Source organism: Rhinolophus hipposideros, assembly GCF_964194185.1.
Source record: "Rhinolophus hipposideros genome assembly, chromosome: 16".
In the NCBI taxonomy this organism is placed as follows: Eukaryota; Metazoa; Chordata; class Mammalia; order Chiroptera; family Rhinolophidae; genus Rhinolophus; species Rhinolophus hipposideros.
This window is the reverse complement of record NC_138062.1, coordinates 53027355-53049138: the sequence shown is the minus strand read 5'-3', so window position 1 is coordinate 53049138 and position 21784 is coordinate 53027355. Positions and strand designations below refer to the sequence as shown.

Below are 21784 nucleotides of genomic sequence, written 5' to 3'. Positions count from 1 at the left end.
TTAAAATGTTTAAAATAATTGGGAAAAAAGCAATTACTTTTGCACCAATTTAATAAACAGTTTGCACTGGTCACAATTTATGTATGGTTCTCATTAAAAAATTATCTAAGCATAACATATGATCCAGATACCAAAGTGTTTTTTTTAATTCATAATGAAAATGTTTGCAACCACAAACATTTGCAAACCTTTACTCTTACTATTATATGAAATTTTATGTATGTCAATACATATAAAAAACTAATAATAGACTGTACCACATTGTTTTTCTAGATTATAAATTTCAATAAATGGTGCTGGGAAACCTGGACAGACACATGCAAGAAAATGAAGCTGGCCACCTCCTTACACCATATAAAAAAATAAATTCAAAATGGCTTAAAGACTTAAATGTAAGATCTGAAACCATAAAATATCTAGAAGAAAATATAGGAAGAAATTTCATAGACATTACCCGGAGTAATATTTTTACTGATATATCCCCTCATGCAAGGGAAGTAAGAGAAAAAATAAACATGTGGGATTACATCAAACTAAAAAGTTTTTTCACAGCAAAGGAAACTATCAATAAAACAAAAAGGGATCCTACTGATTGGGAAAGGATATTAGCCAATGACATATCTGATAAGGGATTAATATCACAAATCGATAAAAACTCACTCAACTCCAAAAACACAAACAACCCAATTAAAAAATGGGCAGAGGACTTGAGGAGACATTTTTCTAAAAAGGACATACAGAAGGCAAGAAGACTTATGAAGAAATGCTCAACCTCACTAACCATCAGAGAAATGCAAATAAAAACCACAATGAGATACAAACCCACCCCAGTCAAAATGGCTATCATCAATAAATCAAGAAACAACAAATGCTGGTGCGGATGTGGAGAAAAGGGAACGCTAGTGCACTATTGGTGGGACTGCAGATAGGTGCAACCACTATGGAAAACAGTATGGAGGTATCTCAAAAATCTGAAAATGGAACTACCCTATGATCCAGTAATTCCACTCCTAGGCATCTATCTGGAGAAATCCAAAACTCCTATTCAAAAATCTGTATGCACTCCTATGTTTATTGCAGCACTTTACACAATAGCCAAGACATGGAAACAACGGAAATGCACATCGGTCGATGACTGGATTAAGAAGCTGTGGTACATTTATACAATGGAGTATTACGCAGTCATAAAGAAGAAAGAAATCTTACCATTTGCAACAACATGGATGGATCTAGAGAACATTATATTAAGTGAAATAAGTCAGAAAGAGAAAGACAAGTACTATATGATCTCACTTATATGCGGAATCTAAAGAAAAGAATAAGTGAATGAACTAATCAGAAACAGTTTTGGGGACAAAGAGGAAAAACTGAGGGTTGTTAGATGGGCGGGGGGTGGGGATAAAGGGGAAGGTGAAGGGGAACAGTTGGTTCCCTTCCCTAGGAAACAGTTGGTAATCACAAGATGGCCTCAGGGTTTTTGAAAATTAATTTGGGGAACGTAATCAATAATGTTGTAAAGATTTTGTAGGGTATCCGATGGACACATGTCGCACTGGAAGACTACCTCAGGGATACTGTGGATGCCTGATCATGGCACTGTACACCAGAAGCTAAACAATAATGAATGCCAACCATATATATATATATATATATATATATATATATATATATATATATATATATATATAATGTCATGGCTCGGTACGAGGTCAGAGGGATAGTGGATGGAGGGAGGTGGGTCCACAGTGTGAGGGATATAAATGATGAACGTATAAGTATTACCTTGTCTTGTACACCTGAGACTAATAAAAAAAAAAGATAAGTGAAAGGGAGTATTTTTGCTCTGTTTAAACATATAACACTGGTAAAAATAATTAATATTTATTTTCTTGTTTTATTTATTAAATGTATTGGGATGACATTGGTTAGTAAAATTATATAGGTTTCAAGTACACATTCCTCTAATACATTATTTATAAATCACACTGTGTGTTTATCAAACAGAGTCAGTTCTCCTTCTATCACCATATATTTGATCCCCTCTACTCTCTTCTACTGTCCTCACTCTTACCCTCTGCTAACCACTAAACTGTTGTCTATGTGTCTATTAATTTCTTTTGTTTTGTTTTGTTTTGTTTTGTTTTTTCCTTTGTTCATTTGTGTTGTTCCTTTGTTGCTTTCAGTTTTATATCCCACTTATGAGTGAAGTCATATGGTTCTTGACTTTTTCTCTCTGACTTATTTTGCTTAGCATAATAATCTCAAGATCTATCCATGTAGCAAATTTTATGATTTTTGACCTCAAAGGCAAGGAAGGTCAAACCAATAAAACAAATGAATAGGACTATATCAAACTAAAAAACTTCTGCACAGCAAAAGAAACCATCAACAAAACAAGGAAGCAACCAACCAAATGGAGAAGATATTTGCAAACAATGCCTCCAATAAGGGCTAATATCCAAGATACATAAAGAACTCATACAACACAACAACAACAACAAAAAACAATCAATCCAATTAAAGAATGGGCAGAGGACCTGAACAGACACTTCTGCCAAGAAAACATACAAACAGCCAAAACGTACATGAAAAAATGATCAAGTTTACTGGCTATCAGTGAAATGCAAATAAAAACCACAATGAGATACCATGTCACATCTGTTTGAATGGCTATCATCAACAAGAAAATAATAACAAGTGCGGGAGAGGCTGTGGAGAAAAAAAAAGAACCCTTATACCTTGTTGGTGGGGATGTAAATTGGTACAGCTGCTATGGAAGTCAGTGTGGAGATTCCTAAAAAATTAAGAATAGAATTACCACACCACCCCATATCTACCCCAAAACTCTGAAAACATTTATCTGTAAAGCTATATGTACCCCAATGTTCACTGCAGCATTATTTACAGTGGTCAAGACATGGAAACAACCTAAGTGTCTTTCGATAGATGATTGGATAAAGATGTGGTATATATACACAATGGAATACTACTTGGCCATAAGAAAATATAAAAAAAATTCATTTTGAGAAAAAAATAATGTTTCATATTTCTACTGGGAAATAGTCTAAATAATTCTTTGTGGATCGTATTAAATGCTTTCATATGAAAGTACACTGACATTTTCTAACGGAATATGTATTCTAATTCATTCGATACTTATTCATAAATATTTTCTAAATACCTTTTATGAAGAATGCACCTGCCAAGGTCTTAAAAGAGATATAAAAATTAGATAAGTCCTGATCTTAACCATAAAAAAAAACTGATTGTGTATGTGTGTGTGTTTTTGTGTGTCTTATAAACATAGTAGCTTTACAAAGGTGGAAAGTAATTCAATTTGATATATTTACATATGTAAATATATCCATATGAACATACATAAATTTATTTTAAATATATTTCATTTATATATGTCTATAAAAGTTTTATGAATTTATATATAATATTTAATATATAATTAAACTGAAGAAATAAAGTAAATAAATAGATGGTAATAGACTAATAAATATTAGCTCTTCTTTTAAACCTTTAAAATTAATAAAGTAAAAACAGTCACATATATAATCACTTAATATTGTGATTATATTAATTGCATTAATTACATAATATATGGTATATTATACATATAACATAATTGTTGCATGTAATTTATATTTTATAATATATTTTGCATCATATATAATTTATATAATATCCTCCATACCATAGGAAAATTTTTTTAAGGAGAATCTTAAAACATAATTATACAAATTATGATGGAATAATAATATTCTACCATGCCTGTGAGGGGATAAGAGATTTACATAATAAAGGATTGCCACATAGAAAACCAAGACAAGTAATGATACCTTTTGAGGTGAACCATAAACCTGACGACTGTGTTTTTAGTCATCTTGTTACAGCATTGTTGCTTCCTTTGCCTGAAAGGAGGAACTGTTGATAGAGACCAATGCATGACATGGAGTCCTTTTCCATTGCAGATTTAGGAGAATGACATCATGAAAATTACCATCTACTTTCAATGATTCTGAACCACTGGTTGAGGGGCAAGATTAAGATCATGCAGAATCAGAAATTATTTCTTCTGTAAGGCTTGAAAGTTTGGGGAGTAATTTAGAGGTAACAGCAGTGTAACCTCTCGGGGAGGGAGTTTATCCTTTTCTCACATTGATTCTAATTTTCAGTTTCTCTTAACTCTACTGCCTCCACCACCCTCTGGTACTGGTGTCTTAACCTAAGTTTCAGACAGGAGCTGAGGTAAAGTATAGAAAGGAGGTGATCAGAGGAGGAGCGGAGAAGAAAACCTGCCTCTGCTTTTATGGGGTTTTAGCTGCGTTTTTGGAAAGTAGTTACTATCCTGAAGTGTGGACAGATTTCCCAGGAGCTGCAATCTAAGAAGGTAGACTATTTTCCTTGTTGTGTCCTCTACTGTATCTCTAATGTCCAGAACTGTGCTTGGCAGATAGTTGATGCTCAACGAAAAACTTTGAATAAGGGAATAAGAATTCCCTACTGTTACCCTTGCAAGCTACATAGGACCACGTGGTTTTAACATGTGGCTGAACAATGCAAGTGTTTGCTCTACAACTTGAGTTTAACACCCTGTCTGTACCTTCTGGCTGTCATTGCCCATGTCAGTCTTACAGGTAAGTGTGCTTCCTGGATTCTTTCCCAAAACTCAGTTACATAGTGATAATCCCTTGGCTACTTACTTTTTCCATACCAGATTCCTTGTAGTGGTAGTCCTAGAATGGACTGATGCCTTGATGAAGTCTCTTTGTTACAAACAATAGAATATGCGCTATTTAATTAACATAAAGAAGATTTATCACAGGATTGAAGAAAAGAGCTGTCCACTGAGCTCTTAGAAACAACTTCTAAAACCCCATCACAGAAGTGGACTATCAAAGGGTTTACTGCTTCTGCCATTATCAACGAGTAACTACTATGTAAGGAAGCGGTCACTCTGGCTGCTGAGTTCAGATCTACCCTGCCTTTGCTATTATCCATGATAAAAGAATGTCTTATTCCAAAAACATACTAGTTTCCCATAAAGAATTTTATAAAAGGCAACACTAGCTTGAATTTGATAGGAGAAACCTAAAACACAGCCAGAAGTCTAACTGCAAGGGAATCTGGGAAATGTAGCTTTTTATTAACTAGACTCAGTGAAAAGTCTATAAAAGGAAAGGCTGCTAACTGGTATTTAAAATGGTTGTTGAGTGAACCAATTCACAGTACAATCAAAGCGTTTGCATACATTTGAGAAAGAAAGGATATCCATTAACACTTCAAAGAGAAGAATACTGAAAGTTTTTTTTTTTGCAGAAGCATACATATAAAATATTTTTAAATTTACGTATATCAAAATAGTAACAATAGCCATTTTTAAAGAGATTGGCAGTAAATTTTATTCTGTTTATATATAAAATTCTTCAAAGGGTTATATAAGATAATACATGGAAAGCACTTAGCAGAAGAATCGGAAATAAAGAAGTACTCATAATGTTAAATATTCATATATAAAAAATTAAGATAAATCAAGTGAAGCACCTTACACAGAGCCTGGCACTTATCAATAACATGGAAATTGTGAATTACTGAAACTATTTTTTAACTCTCAATTTACTTGACTTTTAAAATGACCACATATTAATATTATAGAGAAAAAAATAAATTATACGCTTTTCTCTATGCATCTATTTATATGCTGTATGTTTATGTAGTTCTTTTACCTTAGAAGCAAATTCAGAAACATCTAGTCTTTCATGAAACATCATCAAGGGTTAGCAGGAGAACACTTACAGATGCTTTATTTTACTTTCACTTCTACCCCTAGGGGGAAAAAATACTTTCTAAATAATGATAGTGATGGTGGTGTGGTGGTGGTGGCAATCAATGGTTTATTTAGTTTTTTTGTGTGCTTCTACCATCCTAAGTGCTCTGAGAGATAATTCTCCATGTGTCTCTTGCATTTCTGCATGTCTTCAGAGAAGAAACACTGACTGCTTTTTCTCCCAGACTTTCTTTTCAGGGATTTTACATAGTTAATATCCTTGGAAAATAGAAAGGGTTCCTCTCTCTGGAGCAAGGGGCAAATATGCTTACTGTCAAGTGTAATAAAGAAAATGTCTCTCTAGAGGGCAAATGGCAGGGGTGCTTTCTGTTCATTGTAAAATATTTGGGTTTCTTTTCTTTTCTTTTTTTTTTAATGAAAGTTTATTGGTGTGACAATTGTTAGCAAAGTTACATAGACATTTGTGTTTCTTAAGCTGGGTGGGGCAGAGGGGAGTGGTCCCCTCTTGTACTGCAAACTGCTGGATATGCAGGTATTAACTGGCTCTCTTCTCATTGTCCGATGGGAATAATGCTGGTCATAAATGCAGGTACTCTGGTTACTACTATGGCTATGACAAATAAACAGTTTTGTCTCTTACATGGGAGCCTCATGTCTTCTGCAAGAATCCAGGCAATAATTCGTCTTACTTGTTAGTTAGTGAAAAGGGTAAAATCTCACACCCTGCACAGTTCTTTCTAAGAGCTCTCTGTTTAATAACTTGCTTAATCACAAAACAAACCTATCAAGAAGGAACTATTAAAAAGGACATACAGAAGGCAAGAAGACATATGAAGAAATGCTCAACCTCACTAACCATCAGAGAAATGCAAATAAAAAACCACAATGAGATACCACCTCACTCCAGTCAAAATGGTTATCATCAATAAATCAACAAACAACAATTGCTGGCGCGGATGTGGAGAAAAGGGAACGCTAGTGCACTGTTGGTAGGACTGCAGATAGGTGCAGCCACTATGGAAAACAGTATGGAGGTATCTCAGGAATCTGAAAATGGAACTACCCTATGATCTAGTAATTGCACTCCTAGGCATCTATCTGGAGAAATCCAAAACTCCAATTCAAAAATCTGTATGCACTCCTATGTTTATTGCAGCACTTTACACAATAGCTAAGATATGGAAACAACCGAAATGCCCATCGGTAGATGACTGGATTAAGAAGCTGTGGTACATTTATACAATGGAGTATTACGCAGCCATAAAGAAGAGAGAAATCTTATCATTTGCAACAACATGGATGGATCTAGAGAACATTATGTTAAGTGAAATAAGTCAGAAAGAGAAAGACAAGTACCATATGATCTCACTTATATGCGGAATCTAAAGAAAAGAATATGTGAATGAACTAATCAGAGACAGTTTTGAGGACACAAAGAAAAAACCGAGAGTTGTTAGATGGGCGAGGGGCGGGGGGGGGGGGGTTGGGGATAAGGGAAAAGGTGAAGGAATTAGGAAGCAGCTGGTAACCACAAGATGGCCTCAGGGTTTTTTGAAAATTAATTTGGGGAACTTATTCAATAATGTTGTAAAGATTTTGTTGGGTATCCAATGGACATGCGTCCTATTTGGGAGACCACCTCAGAAATAATGTGGATGCCTGATCATGGCATTGTACACCAGAAGCTAAACATTAATGAATGCCAACTATAATTTTATATATATAATGTGATGGCTCGGTGTGAGATCGGTGGGATAATGGATGGGGGTAGGGGGGTTCACAGTGTGAGGGATATAAATGATGAACGTCTAAGTATTACCTTGTCTTGTACACCTGAAACTAATAAATTAAAAAAATAAAAAATAAAAAAATAAAAAAAAGAAGGAATTGTTATTACCCACATTTTATACAGATGAGGATATTAGTATACTATGGTGTACTAAACTTATATATATATATATATGTTTATGTTCAATAAATATGACAGGACAACTAGAGATTATTTCATATCAGTAGGTCAGATATCTCCAAGTTTAGAAAAAATATGTGGATAATTTAGAATTACTTTGTAAAATAATGAGGCAAAATAAAGTCAACATGTTTCGACCTCTAACATTAACATTTTATGAAATTAAAGCTTATGTTTTTCATAAATATATTTATTCCATGGATGCACTTTAAAAAAGATTGTAGACATTTCGAAGAATATTGAAATAAGAACTCACGTAAACCAAGAGCTTTTCATTCTGCTCAAGAGGATCTCATATTTTACCTCATTTAATCCTTAAAACAGCATTTTATAGTATTATATTCATATTGCAGTGAAAAAAGCAGATTTAGTCTTTAAGTGGGGGGTAAATAATTGAGCCTAAGTATGCTGAATTGAAACCCCATGATATATCTTGAAAAGTGTTATAAAATCAGTGCTTCTCAGAATGCGATTCTTGTAACTCTAGTGCTTTGAATAGTAATAGCTGTTTCCTGAAAGGTGTGTAATGGAGGGAAAGAGATCCTTGGTCAAATACAATGGAAATGTTTAATGAAGCAAAGGTAAGCATCACTAGAGGATTATGTAGAAATTTTGCAATGTTACAGTCCATATTTGATCAGTGATTTCCCTTATTTTCCCGTGTCCAATGGATAAGGATTCTATACACCAACAATTTAAGAAACAATGATATTAATTTTACTAGAATGACATGTATTCGTCCAGTAAAAATGTTTACATGTTATTATCTAAGTGATTGAAAATAAATTCATACAATGAATTGAGTATGAAATTCATCTTATAATTATTTAAAAGGGGAAATTATTTGTTTTTTGACATAATAGGTAAATCTCCAAATTAACTAATCCATCACACTTAAACAAATGAATGTCTACGAGTATTTCAACTCAGAGAAGTCACTGAATATAATACCACAAATAACAATAATGTTTATGTAAAATTTATATTTTTCATAATACAAAAAATTTTAATAACTTACAAAATACTTAAATATTATCACATTAAATGTTAAGTCAAAAACTCAGGTAAGAAGGAAGAATATATAATTTTAAATATATAAGAATATATATTTTAAATATATAAGAATATATATTTTAAAAACTGAAGTAAACACAGTTTCTTTAATAATCAAATTTTATGTTGAAAGTATCTAGGGAGACAAAGCAAAAAGGGAAATCTGATAGACCATGTAATTTGTCATTGGCAGATAAAACAGAGACTTTTGTAAAAAAAAAATAATAATAATATTCATGACCATTTCAAGAATCACTCACAAAGGCTCACCATTGTAAGTGATTTTGTTAAGCTAAATAAATGAAGCCATCAAACATATTTGGTTAATATTACTAGATATTTTTTGAAACATGACATTTAACTATTTCAGGTGATAAGTTGTATAATTTTTTAAAAAAACTTCCAGAAACCATATAGCTATGTTAAAAGTTTAGAATAAAAGTATTTTGTATTGGTGATTGAAATGAAGATCAATGTTGAGATGCTAGTGTACAGATAAAAATATACTGAATTATGTAAAGAAAAGCCCATGAACAATATCTATTTGATATGACATACAACGTTAAATCATTATTTATTAGGAGAAAAAAATAAATCTAGTTGTAATTGGTTGTTTTCCCAACATCACCAAACTATTATACCTACATTTCTTTTAGATAGCATGGCCTCTTGGTGGGCAAACTGAGATGCAAGATTAATCACCCTGAAATCATAATAAATGACCCATTGGATGAGGTGATTCATAATTATCCTTTTGAAAAGTAGAGAGTGTATAGAACACGTGGGGAGAACCATGATGTGTTTGGCATAATGTAAATTGAGCCTTTCTCAGAATAAATGAGAAAGCCAATCAGTTACTTTTTGAAACCTCTTTCTGGTTGAGGATAATAGCATGTTAGGTAGAAAAGGACATTTGTCTTCCTGTTTGCTGTGTCAGGATAGCATGTACCAAGATCATCTAAAACTGTACCAAGAGGCTTACACTTTTTTTTTTAAAGAATGAAGGATGAATATTAACTTAATTCTCAGGAAAAAGTTATGACTATCAGTGAAATCTATACTATTTGAAGGTTATAGAGTAAGGCATTCAGGGTCATCATTTAGACTATAGTGGATATATTTCTATTAATTTATTTTATTTTATGGAGTTATACATTAAAACTTAAACTGTTATATTTCTGAAGGTCTGTCAAAGTAACAGTTAGTATCTTATACATATAATGACTTCCAGAATTTGCATCAATGTATTATTTTTATTTCAAAAACTCACATTAATACCATAAAAACTCAGAAAAACATCACTTACATAAAGAGATATGACTACTTTTTAAAATAGCAAACAATCATAAATGGAACCAATGTCAGCTAATGAAATCAGAAAAGTCTGACAATATGTTCATGATAATTGGGAATCACATTTTTTAAAACTGATTTGTTACTCAACAATCAATTTATGTTCATATTGTTAAGTTAGGTATAAAGAAAAATGGATTGAAATATTTGAGATGTTCATATTAGTAATTAAAGAGCTGCCAGTCAGCCATACATTATTAAATGACATTGACATTTTTTGCAGTAAGGTAATCAATCATTACTCACGAGAATACATTTTGTCCCCATTTAATTTCAAAAGTGTGTTTTTAATAAAACAGAGTGAAAATAAAATTTTTCTGATATAATTCAATGGTGTAAAATGTATATAAAACAGTTTTTGCTCCCTCATATTATTTAACAACATTTAATTATTAAAAAGATGAAATAGTGCCATTTGTGACAACATGGATGGATCCTGAGATTATTATGCTAAGTGAAATGAGTCAGACAAAGTCGAAAAACATGATTTCACTGATATGTGGGAGATAAAACTGAAAACAATAAAGAATGAAGACAAACAAATAAAGAAACAAAAATTCATAGACACAATGAATAGTTTAGTGGTTACCAGAGGGTAAGGAGGAAGAAGGGGGATTGATGAGGGTAAATGGGATCAAATATATGGTGATGGAAAGAGAACTGACTCTGGGTGGTGAACACACAATGGGATTTATAGATGATGTAATACAGAATTGTACACCTGAAACCTATGTAACTTTACTTACCATTGTCACCCCAATAAACATTAATTAAAATAGAATTATTATCATAAATCCACCACAAGTACACTTGTCTGAGGTTTATCCAAAATTATTGTTTACCAAAAGCAAACAAATAAACAAATAAACAAAACTATCAATCCTTTAGCTGACATTTTCTAGAGGTGATTGTCTTGTCTTTTAGGTACTAGGACTTCCTGAGGATTATAACTGTCGAATATTGTAGACAGAATTTACAGTTTTTGTAAATCCTACAAGCAATTATTTGTCCCACCAATAGCTTTCTAAACTGAATACCAAAGAGCCTAACACTCATAATGTATAATATTATAACCCATTAAAAATATAGTGACTCTGAATTTCATATGATAGTAAGAATCTCTGGTTATTGTACTGGCTATATTTTACTTCCTAAACATAAAGACATGAAAAATTAGACAAAGACTCTCATAAAAGCCTCAGATATATGAATTATCATCTTTCAATTTTACAAGATATTTTCACTTGTTATTGTAATGTATCCAGTGGCTTTTAAGAATAGCAATTTGAAGCTCCTTTACCTATCCCTCACTGTACTTGACTAGCTAGCTACTTGACCTTGAAGAAGTGAGCAAATCTCAGGAACTCTGTGAGATTATTCTAGTGAAAAGAGCTCTGAATAATCAGGCAACCCAAAGTAATAAGAGTCTGGCATTCCAATCTCATAGTAGTGTCCACTTCAGCTTGATATATTTACGTATTTATAGCTATAGATGAGATAGACAAGATAGATAGATAAATAAATAGATAGTATGATGGAAGAATTAGTAGAAAATAATGTGTATGTGCATTTGTGTGTGTGTGCATGTGTGTTTAAAGACTGCAGGCTCCAGAACTCTTTTTGTTTGTTTGTGTCAGGTATAGAAAACAATGTAATAGTTATACGTTTACACCCCTCACAAAGTGATAACCCCCCCAAATCTACTATGCCTCTAGCATTTATTGTTCCAATCACACACTTTTAATTTGATTAGGCACGGTCTTAACATATTTTCCTATATTGTTCAATATATATATATATATGTTTTATATATATATATAATATATACATATATTATATATATGTTTTATATATATATATATGAATGCATGTACTATAGGGAGAAAAATTATACAGTTTACCTTTTCATATATACAAATGTTTATGACATAATATTTACCATGTAGAACCTACTGAAAATTATAGAGTTTTGAAGGATAAGTGTTTATAATAATAGCATTGTTCAGTAACTATATAGAATTATAAGCCTTGGAATTTCAGATATATAAAGGCCTTTGGATATCACAGCATATGTTACGCTAATATTTGCCACAATAGAAGAATTGTCACTTGTCCAAGATCACAAGTATTTATTGAATAATCTTGCACAATTTTTATATATTTCCCTTGGAACATTACTATACCATATTTATCTTTATCTATATTTTTTCTCAAAGTTAAGAAGCACTGAGCAGTGTGTGTATATATATGTATATACCGTGTTTCCCAAAAAATAAGATCTAGCCAGGGAAAAAGAGCTCTAACAAGTCTTTTGAAGCAAAAATTAATGTAAGACCTGTCTTATTCTACTATAATAAAGATTGAGTCTAATATAATATAATATAATATAACATAATATAATATAATCAGGTCTTATATTAATTTTTGCTCCAAAATATGCAAAAATTTTGCATATTTTGATTGAGCTGATTGCCCAGCTAGGTCTTATGTTTGGGAAAACAGGATGTATATATTGGCAGTAGAAAAAACATTTGTAACAATTAAAGAAAATAATGCATAAATAACAATTTATATGAATTTTACATAAATTTATATGCATATACACACATATATACATATATATGTATATATATATATATATATATGCATGTGTGTATATATGTCATCCATGAAAATGGAAAATGCATTGCTAATAACAATATGTCACATTTACCTATGTACAATCAGTAATTGGTTAAATAAAGTATGACCAAATTTGAAATAGAACAAAATGATAATATTGATCTGAATGATTTACTTTACATGTGATTTTTTATAATGCTGGCATGTTTGAAAGGTAAATTTCATCTAATTATGTGTGTTTAAGTATTAAAAAAAGATAATATATATTAAAATGGTATAGGTAAAAAGCTCAGCACAGTCCTTGCATCTATTAGACATTTAACAAAAGACAGGTGTTAATAATATAACATGTAAGTTACCACCAAGAAACTAACTGTAGTCCTCAGTGTCCCCCAAGTGTAGAGTCTTAAAAAATATATAACTAGCAATGAAAGGGGTAGATACTTTATTTTTATCACTTCTAAAGAGGAAGAGCCAAGAGTATGTGCTTGAAAAGAGAGAAGAGAGAAGAGAGAAGAAAAGAGAAAAGAAAGAGAGAAGAGAGAAAGTGTGGGATAAATGCATCTGCTGAATGAAAAGCAACTATCCAACCATTCTGCTGAATGGACAGAGGGGGGATAAAGCTGTTATTGAAGAACATGCTACATCATAATGATATGCAAACTTTCCACAATGATACCCTTCTGATTTTAGTAAATATTTTAAATTATTTTGGAAACCTAAAACCTCAACTAAGTCGACATAATTTTTAAGGTATTTCCTCAAAAACTGTATTGTTTCATCATTGAGAACTCTAGAGAGATGCACTTAAATACAAATGCATAAACCAATCAGAAATTAAAATACTCCCGAGAAATACTGGCAGAGAATGATTGATTTGTTGTGTTTTTTTTAACTGTTTTTCAAATAAAATGTTTCCTAATAATATTTATAAAATTATCAATGAATTAAAAAATATATATATAATGTACTCTATTTTAACATATGTGTAATGTCACTGTAGAACAGTGTGAAATATGGCTACCTGAACAGTTGACAATCCTTTCAAAACCGTAGGAGTGTCTTCATTCCCCTGCTATAATCTTCAATGCAACTTTAAGGAAAAATGTCTTAAACAACTTACAACTCAAAATGGTGTATGAAATAGATTAGTCATTAACTCATTTAACAACAGGCAATCTAAACACAAAAATCAATTGAGAATCCAATAGCATATTAACTATTGAACCAAAATCCATTTTGCCAGTTGACTTCCATATTAATATAATTTCAGAATATATAAAATATGGATTTTTATGGTATTTCAAAAATATTAGAATATGAGCAAGTGTGAATGTCAAATAATCAATGAGAGATAGAATTGCAAGTTTCCAAACATTCACATACACACACACACACACACACACACACACACACACACACAGAGGAAAGAGGGATTCCTTTTCATTGGAGTTCTTTGCATGTTAATGCAGTTTCAGGTCACTGGTATCATGAGGTTGGGATTGTTATCATAAATAGAAATAGGCACAGAATGCAGGAAATAAGAAGATTAACGACTTCCTCTGCTTACATTCCTGACAATGTAATAAACATGATCTGGCAAATGCTATTACCAGTTAGTCAGAAAGTCCACAGAATTCCTAGCTGAGAATCATTTACTAACATCAAGTGAGGACATAGCTCACATTTCAATAATTAGTTACCGAGAAATACACATCATTTGATTTTCAGATTTTTTCATTGCTTTTTTCATTGCTTTACTTTTTTCTCTTATTAACATTTAAAAACATTTTAAATGGCCATTCATAATTTCCAGTAACAAAACATTTCAAAATGATTCCCATAAGTAGTCAAGAAAAATGTAGAGTGTTTCTAAGTAGAGCTAGGCAAAGCGTCCTAACGTAACCATGTATCTCTGATTTACTTACAATTCAGTAGGTAATATGAGAGTTCTGAACCATGTGTCAGCCAATACGAGTGAAAGGAGTAACAAGCATCATCTTGAAAATTTTATTTCATTATAAAAGTAAACATGTTCTTAGACAGTAGTTGGAAAATGATTTCTACTATGTCAGAAGGCATGATTTATGTACCGCAAGGCAATAAAGCATCAAGAAGAAAGCTACCCTAAACTTATTTTGATCTTAACAGAATTATAATATGATTAAGAGTAATCTGAAACACCGGGATGGAAGATGTGTGCATTTAATATGCTTACAATGCTTATCTCCTTTAAGTGCACAGCACCCAGCACATACTGGAATAGAAATTCCCTTTTGCAACACAAGAATAAAACTTTAAGTTAATATGAGTGTTTTGAGGATAAGTATAATCATTTTGCATATAGAATAACAAGCCATACTTCAGTTTACTTGAAAAGAACACCAATAGTTTGGGAATCCCTGAAAGGGCAATGTGATATAATTCATTTGAATAAAATATACCTAGCAAAATTAAAAAAACAGTATTCTTCAGTAATACAGACACACACAGATGACCAAACATGGAAAAAAAAAATACTGTGTAAGTCATTTGGTTGTGGGGAAATGTGCAGAGGAAATTATATATGGACTTGTTAAAAGTAAGCAACGTTGGTTTCATAATTCTAGAGACCTTAGAAGTTTAACTGCTTTTTCATTATCTCAGGTGTCCATGTAAATTTAGTAACTTCTACACAGTTATTCTTTTTTGTTGTATTTTTGTAGAATTCTGAAAAAAGAACAATGAACATTTCTTTGTACATAAAAATGAATGGAAAGGGAGAAGACAATTGTAGTTCATTCCATACATGGGCTTGGGACTTGGACACCTTCAGGAAGGGATAGGTGGGCGAGAATGTCAAATTGTAGAGTAAATAGGACCAGCACCCCAATGGAGGAGTTAACTCAGAAAAAATTTGTGAAAATCCATTGTTATGATCAACAGAAGCACAAGAGAACGGACACTTTTTGGTGAAAGATTACAATCTCTCTAGAGTAATTTAATATGTCAATGAGTAAATATCAAAACTTAAGAACATATTTATGGGGGAAAAACATCTCCCTATGTCTGACTAGAGTTGACTATGTCACACTAAGATCTATCAGCAATTTTTAATGAGCAAATAAATATTTTCTTGCTTTGTCATAGAAAATAAAATGAGATAGTAGTAACTAAATAATTTGTTCTCCGTGAGGTATGTTTTGAACAAGTTCATCTCCTGAGTCATAGATGCCACAGAACACTAACTCTTATGGACAATTTTTGACACAGGAATTCCACAAAAACAAGTCAGAGGACTGAAGAGAAAATCCTGTTAAGATTTCCAAAAGCACTATATGAAGAAAGCAAATTTCAATAGACAATCCCCAAAGAGCCTACAATGGCTTTAAAATAACACTGAAGATTTTTAATTCTCACTGTTTTCTCACATGTAACTACATTTTCAAAATAGCATCAAACTTTTTTTTTATTCTTCCCCTATACTTACATAAATTTATGAGATTATAATCTTAAAACAGTAATTACTTACCTTTGATTCTTGAACTTTCTTGACTTTTTTCCTGCTGGAATTAAAACAGAAATAGATCAAAATCTGTAAGTATATGATCAACAGCCTGATATCAAGCATCACTATAACTCAAGACTTGTCTAAATGTTTTGTTGGACATATACCCAGGAGTCATTGTAACACAATTCTCACCATAACAAACATGTATGTCAAATCTTTCATTAGAGTACTAATCATTCTTAGTGGTCATAAATTTCTCTCAGAAACCAATATATTATATGACTATGAATTTATAAATAAATGAACAAAATGGTTAATAAATAATAAATAAATTGCCATGCCTCTCAAATGCCTTAGGCCTTTGCATTTAATTCAAACTGATTATGAATAATGTCTTCAGAATTTGCTTTCAGCGTTTCTACATTAGTCATAAGTTGTTGGTGAGGGAAAAGATTAAGAGAAAACAGTGGAGAATTCACTAAAAGAACAGAAAAGACGTTTCAACTGTCATTCCTTCATCTTAACTTAGAATCGGTCCCTATCCTCACTTCTCTAAGGCTAAAGTTGACAACAATTCTATTATTTATACTAAGGCTGTTTCAGTCAGACCTGTCCTTCAATTTGATGTACACCATATTAGTTACCAGGCAACCCCAAAAGAATTAACTTTCTTCCTAGTTTTTAAGTAGAAATCGTGCACTCTATGACTTTTCAGTTAATATTCAAGCACAGTTTACTCTAAAAGTTTCAAGGTCTCACATAAAAATAATTTTGAAATATGTTTCTAATAAAAAGTGACATATATATATATACTTCTTCAGTTCAGTGTGTGTATATATATGTATACACACACACACACACACACATATATATATACAATATACAAGAATTGTATTAATGCCAATAATTTTTGATAAAAGTTATAAACATAGCAAAAATATGAAGAATTTAAAGAATTTATTTTGCTGAGAGCAATAATTTTAGAGATTTTGAGAATAAAGTTGAAGATTGATAAATGTGTTTTTATTCAACCAGCTAAACCAACGTATGATTCTATTAGACTTTAACACGTTGTGTTGTAATTGTCATCCTAACTTATCCAGGATTTGTGTTTGAATTCTGCACTATCCTGTGTTAATTAATTGATTATTGTGGTTCTAATTTATTTTTAATTTAGAGTATCTGTCGTTCATTTAAACTAAAATTTAAATGTAAATTACTTATTTCAAAAACACATATAATTTCATTATTAGAGGAAAAGCAGGCTTACATTTTTCAGAGGTGTTTGTTAGTGAAAAATAATTTTCTCTTTTTCTTTTGTCATTCACTTAGTCATTTATTCTTTCAAAAAATATGTATAGATTACTTTTATGTGCCAGACACTGCTCCACTTATTGAGGCCATGAACAACAACAACAAAAATCATGTCCTTATGGAATGTACTATATTAATGATAATAAGTCCTATTTAGAAAACAGGACTTATTTTCATTGGAAATCTATATTTACAATGATTTTTGAATAAAATTCTAAATGAGATGAGAAGATGATCCCAGCCTACATCTGGGGAAAACATGTTCTACGAGAGAAAAACAATTGCAACTTTCCTGAAGTACAAGAGTTTTGGGCAATGTTAAAAATACCAAGGAGGCCATTTGCTTGGACTATCCTTTTCCACCCTTTCACTTTGAGTCTGTATCTGTCCTTATAGCTAAGATGTGTCTCTTGAAGGCAGCATATGGTTGGGTTTTGTTCTTTTTTTGATCCAGTCTGCTGCTCTGTCACTTTTTATTGGCAAGTTCAGTCCATTTACAGAAAAAGCCGAGAACCATATGACTACTCATATGTGGTACATAAAACTGAAAGCAACAAATGAACAAGACAAACCAAAAAACAAACAAAACAATCATAGACACAGACAACAGTTTAGTGTTCACCAGGGGAGGGGGTGGTAGAAGAGAGTAAAGGGGTTCAAACATGTAGTGATGGAAGGACAACTAACTCGGGTGGTGAACACACAATGCAACATACAGATGATGTATTATAGAAATGTGCACTTGAAACATATAATTTTACTAACCAATGTCACCCCAACACATTTAATAAAGATTAAAAAAAACACCAAGGAGACCAGTGTGATTGAACTGGACTGAGTCAGGGGTGTTTAGTAGCAAATGCAATCAGGAATGCAATGGGGGCAGATAGATTAGTACTTGAGGCATTTGTTTGATCTTTGATTTTACACTGAGCTAAAACATTGAAAATTTCTTCTCGGAGAAATAATATTAACTGAATTATGTGTAAATAGATTCATTCTGGCTGAGAATAGGTTTAACAGGGCAAGGACAAAGTTAGGGGGACCAGTAAAGAGGATATTGTAACAATCAAGATGGAAGGCGATAATGGCATAGAACAGTGTGGTAGCAATGGAGTTGAAAGACTAGTTACAGCTGTCAAGATTTTCTGATAGAATAAATGTTGAGTATACGATATTGCAAAGTCCAGGGAGATTTCAAAGATCTAATTAATTAGAAGGATGGAGTTACCTTTGACTGCAATAACAAAGATGGTTGAGAAAGAAACACTTTTATCACTTCTTCGCTTGCCTTCTAGTACTGTCCTATTCTGAGTTTTTCTCTTACTGTCTGGCCACTCCTGTTCCATCCCCTTTACTAATTCCTCCTCATATCCTCAATTTCCAAATATTTGTTCCCTGGATATTGAGCCCTTTTCTTTCTTCTATACACCATTCCTACTGTGACCTTATCCAGTCTTCTGGACTTTAGTGTCATCATTTTCCTAAGGACTCCCAAATCTATATCTCCAGCTAATCTTCACCTTTGAACTTCAGACTTATATTCAACTGTATTTTTGACATCTCTACTTGTTATGTCCAAAACTGAACTTCTGATCTTCCCTTACTTCTTTAGCCATCTTTCTCATATTCCTCATCTTCTTTATCTCTTCATCCTTCTAGTCATTTACTTAAAATAAACTCTGAATACTGTGTCTCTTAAGAGCTAAAGAGCATGAAATGTTCAAGGGTTTGATATCTGACTTTGACTTTACTTTAAATATTATTCTGAGGATGCAAAGTGGGAAGATCATTAAAATGTCTAGAACTCATGGGAGATATCTCAATAAGATGCATCAATTTAGAAATCAACCAGCCTATATGTAAATCATCAGTATTGAATCTGAATACATATAGGAGTGTCAAATGATCTAGAACCTGGTATTGGAAATAATATAAGAAAAAAATACAGTGTTGAATTAGGCAAATAATAAAATGGAAGGAAAAATTACAGGAGAAAACCAAGAGTGGATGGACTCATAAAATCAAAGGAGAGAAATTTTCAATATTATAGAATTCTTCTGACAGGTCAAGTACAATTACATTTAAGATAATGCCCATTAAGAGTGACATCATAGTAATGGTGGCAGCAGGGCGCACTTTTTGAGTTCTCCTCCGAATCTTATCACAAATGGGACATACAACCCATCAAAGGACTCTCTACTCATCACGCAGAGCAGCTAAGAGACTCGTGCAAGAATTACTTGAAGGTGCGCAAATTGGGCGAGTGGGGGAAGAGGGGAGTGGAGTGGAGACGCAGCCCACATCTGCGGCTGTGGAAATGCGTCCAGCATCCGCAGCTGCAGAGACGCAAGGGATCCCAGGACAGAACAGAGAACACAAAAGCCAGGAGGTGGGCTCTTTCCCTGAGTCCCACAGCTGATCTCTCCCGCAGAGGGGGCAGCTAGTTGGGCCCTAGGTCGGACAAAGGACACAAAACTCCATACCTGGCCCCCTCCCCCTAATCTTCCTATCCTACCCCCGTCCTCCCAGAGACTTAAACAGGCCCCTGAACGGAGGAGTAGTGTCAGATTACAGAGGAGCCTTAGTGCTCAGGCTCTGGGAAGACTGGCAGAAAGCTCTGATCCAGGGAAGAGGCTAGTAAGAGTGTAATTTTTGCTGGGCTTGGAGAGAAGAGACTCCTCTACCGCCAGCCACCACCTTTTCTGGCCTGCGGGAAGAGTGTGACATGGCTGGGCTGGGACAGAGAAGAACCCTCCATGCCCAGACCTCACCCTTTCTTGCCTCCTAAGGCGGGGCAATTACATCTGCAGAGGCACTCCCAGAGATCAGCAGTAAGTGGCAGATGCAGCTCCCGGCTTTCAGCAACTCAGAAATCTCCCGCCAGACACACACACACACACACACACACACACACACACACACACACACACAGAAGTGTCCTAAGACTCAAGAGAACTGGACACAGGGATGGTGGTGCTACTCTCAGTGTGCATATGTTCAGGCAAGGGTAAAAACTGCACTGACTTTTTAAAAACTACCATCCAGACCCCTCAGTCCCATGCATCTAAATCTGCAGTCCCAAAGTCACTCTGGGCACCAGGTGACCAGCTCTGCCTGCACAATACGCAGGAGACTCTTTGGTACAGCAGAGGACGACCTGGAGATTAGTTGGCGGGCTTAAGCCAAGACTGGCGCTGCTTTTTGTTTTGCTTTGTTTTGTCTTTATATCTTTGATATCTTTGCCTGTGTTGAGTGGGGGATGTTGGTTGTTTTTACATGTGAACATATTTGATTTTTTCTTTGTTGTTGTGGTTGTTGTGCTTGGTGATTTGTTTTGTTCTGAAATTGCCCTACCAGGGCACAGCTTGAGAGGCACAAGATTCAACATATTCAGAGGCCAACTCCAAACCAAACCAGAGTATTATCGGGTTTAACCTACAAGTCACACACCCAGAGGGAATTCTCTACAGGCACAAGAGACCATAAAGGCCAAACCCATTTAAGTGGTCAACCCTCATGCAGTAGAACACCCTGCAGTGGGCAGAGCCAAGTCTCACAACTAGTCAGCCTAAGAGTTAACCCCACCTACTCACAAGTGAAAAGCAATTAAAGTTCTTATCTAACAGGACAATATACACAACACAAGAGTCACCTTTGGAGCACACACAGAAGAGAAGAATGGAGTAGTGCAAGTCAAATATAAAGGGCACATACTACATAAGATAACCCAGAAAGAAATGAGAACTCTAGGGGATCTACCTAACATATCAAAGCAAACACAGGAAGTCAGCCAGAAACATCAGTAATCAACAGTTCATCTTCACACTTAAGGGATCTGGAAAAAGAACAGCAAAATAAGACCAAAGGGAGCACAAGGAAGGAGATAATAAAGATCAGAGCAGAAATAAATGAAATAGAAACCAGAAAAACAATACAAAAGATCAATGAATCCAAGAGTTGGTTCTTAGAGAAGATAAACAAAATTGACAAACCTTTAGCCGACTCATTTAAAAAAAGAGAGAGGACCCAAATTAATCAAATCAGAAATGAAAGAGGAGAAGTGACAACACACACTGCAGAAATACAAAAAAAAAACAAACAAAAAAAAAAACAAAAAAAACCCAAAACTTTAAGAAATTACTATGAGCAACTATATGCCAACAAATTTGACAATCTGGAAGAA

General features: G+C 33.4%; 1 protein-coding gene across 5 annotated transcripts in view; it reads right to left on the bottom strand.

Annotated features, from left to right (window-relative positions):
- FSTL5 (follistatin like 5) overlaps positions 1–21784 on the bottom strand; it is a 1025577-nt gene that overhangs the window by 533989 nt on the left and 469804 nt on the right. For 3 of the 5 annotated variants that reach the window (XM_081077240.1, XM_081077239.1, XM_081077242.1), the window contains exon 3: positions 16306–16339. In XM_081077240.1, the coding sequence (XP_080933366.1) occupies positions 16306–16339 (34 nt within the window). The remainder of the gene's footprint in view (positions 1–16305; positions 16340–21784) is intronic. The other 2 variants (XM_081077241.1, XM_081077243.1) reach the window with 1 other exon arrangement.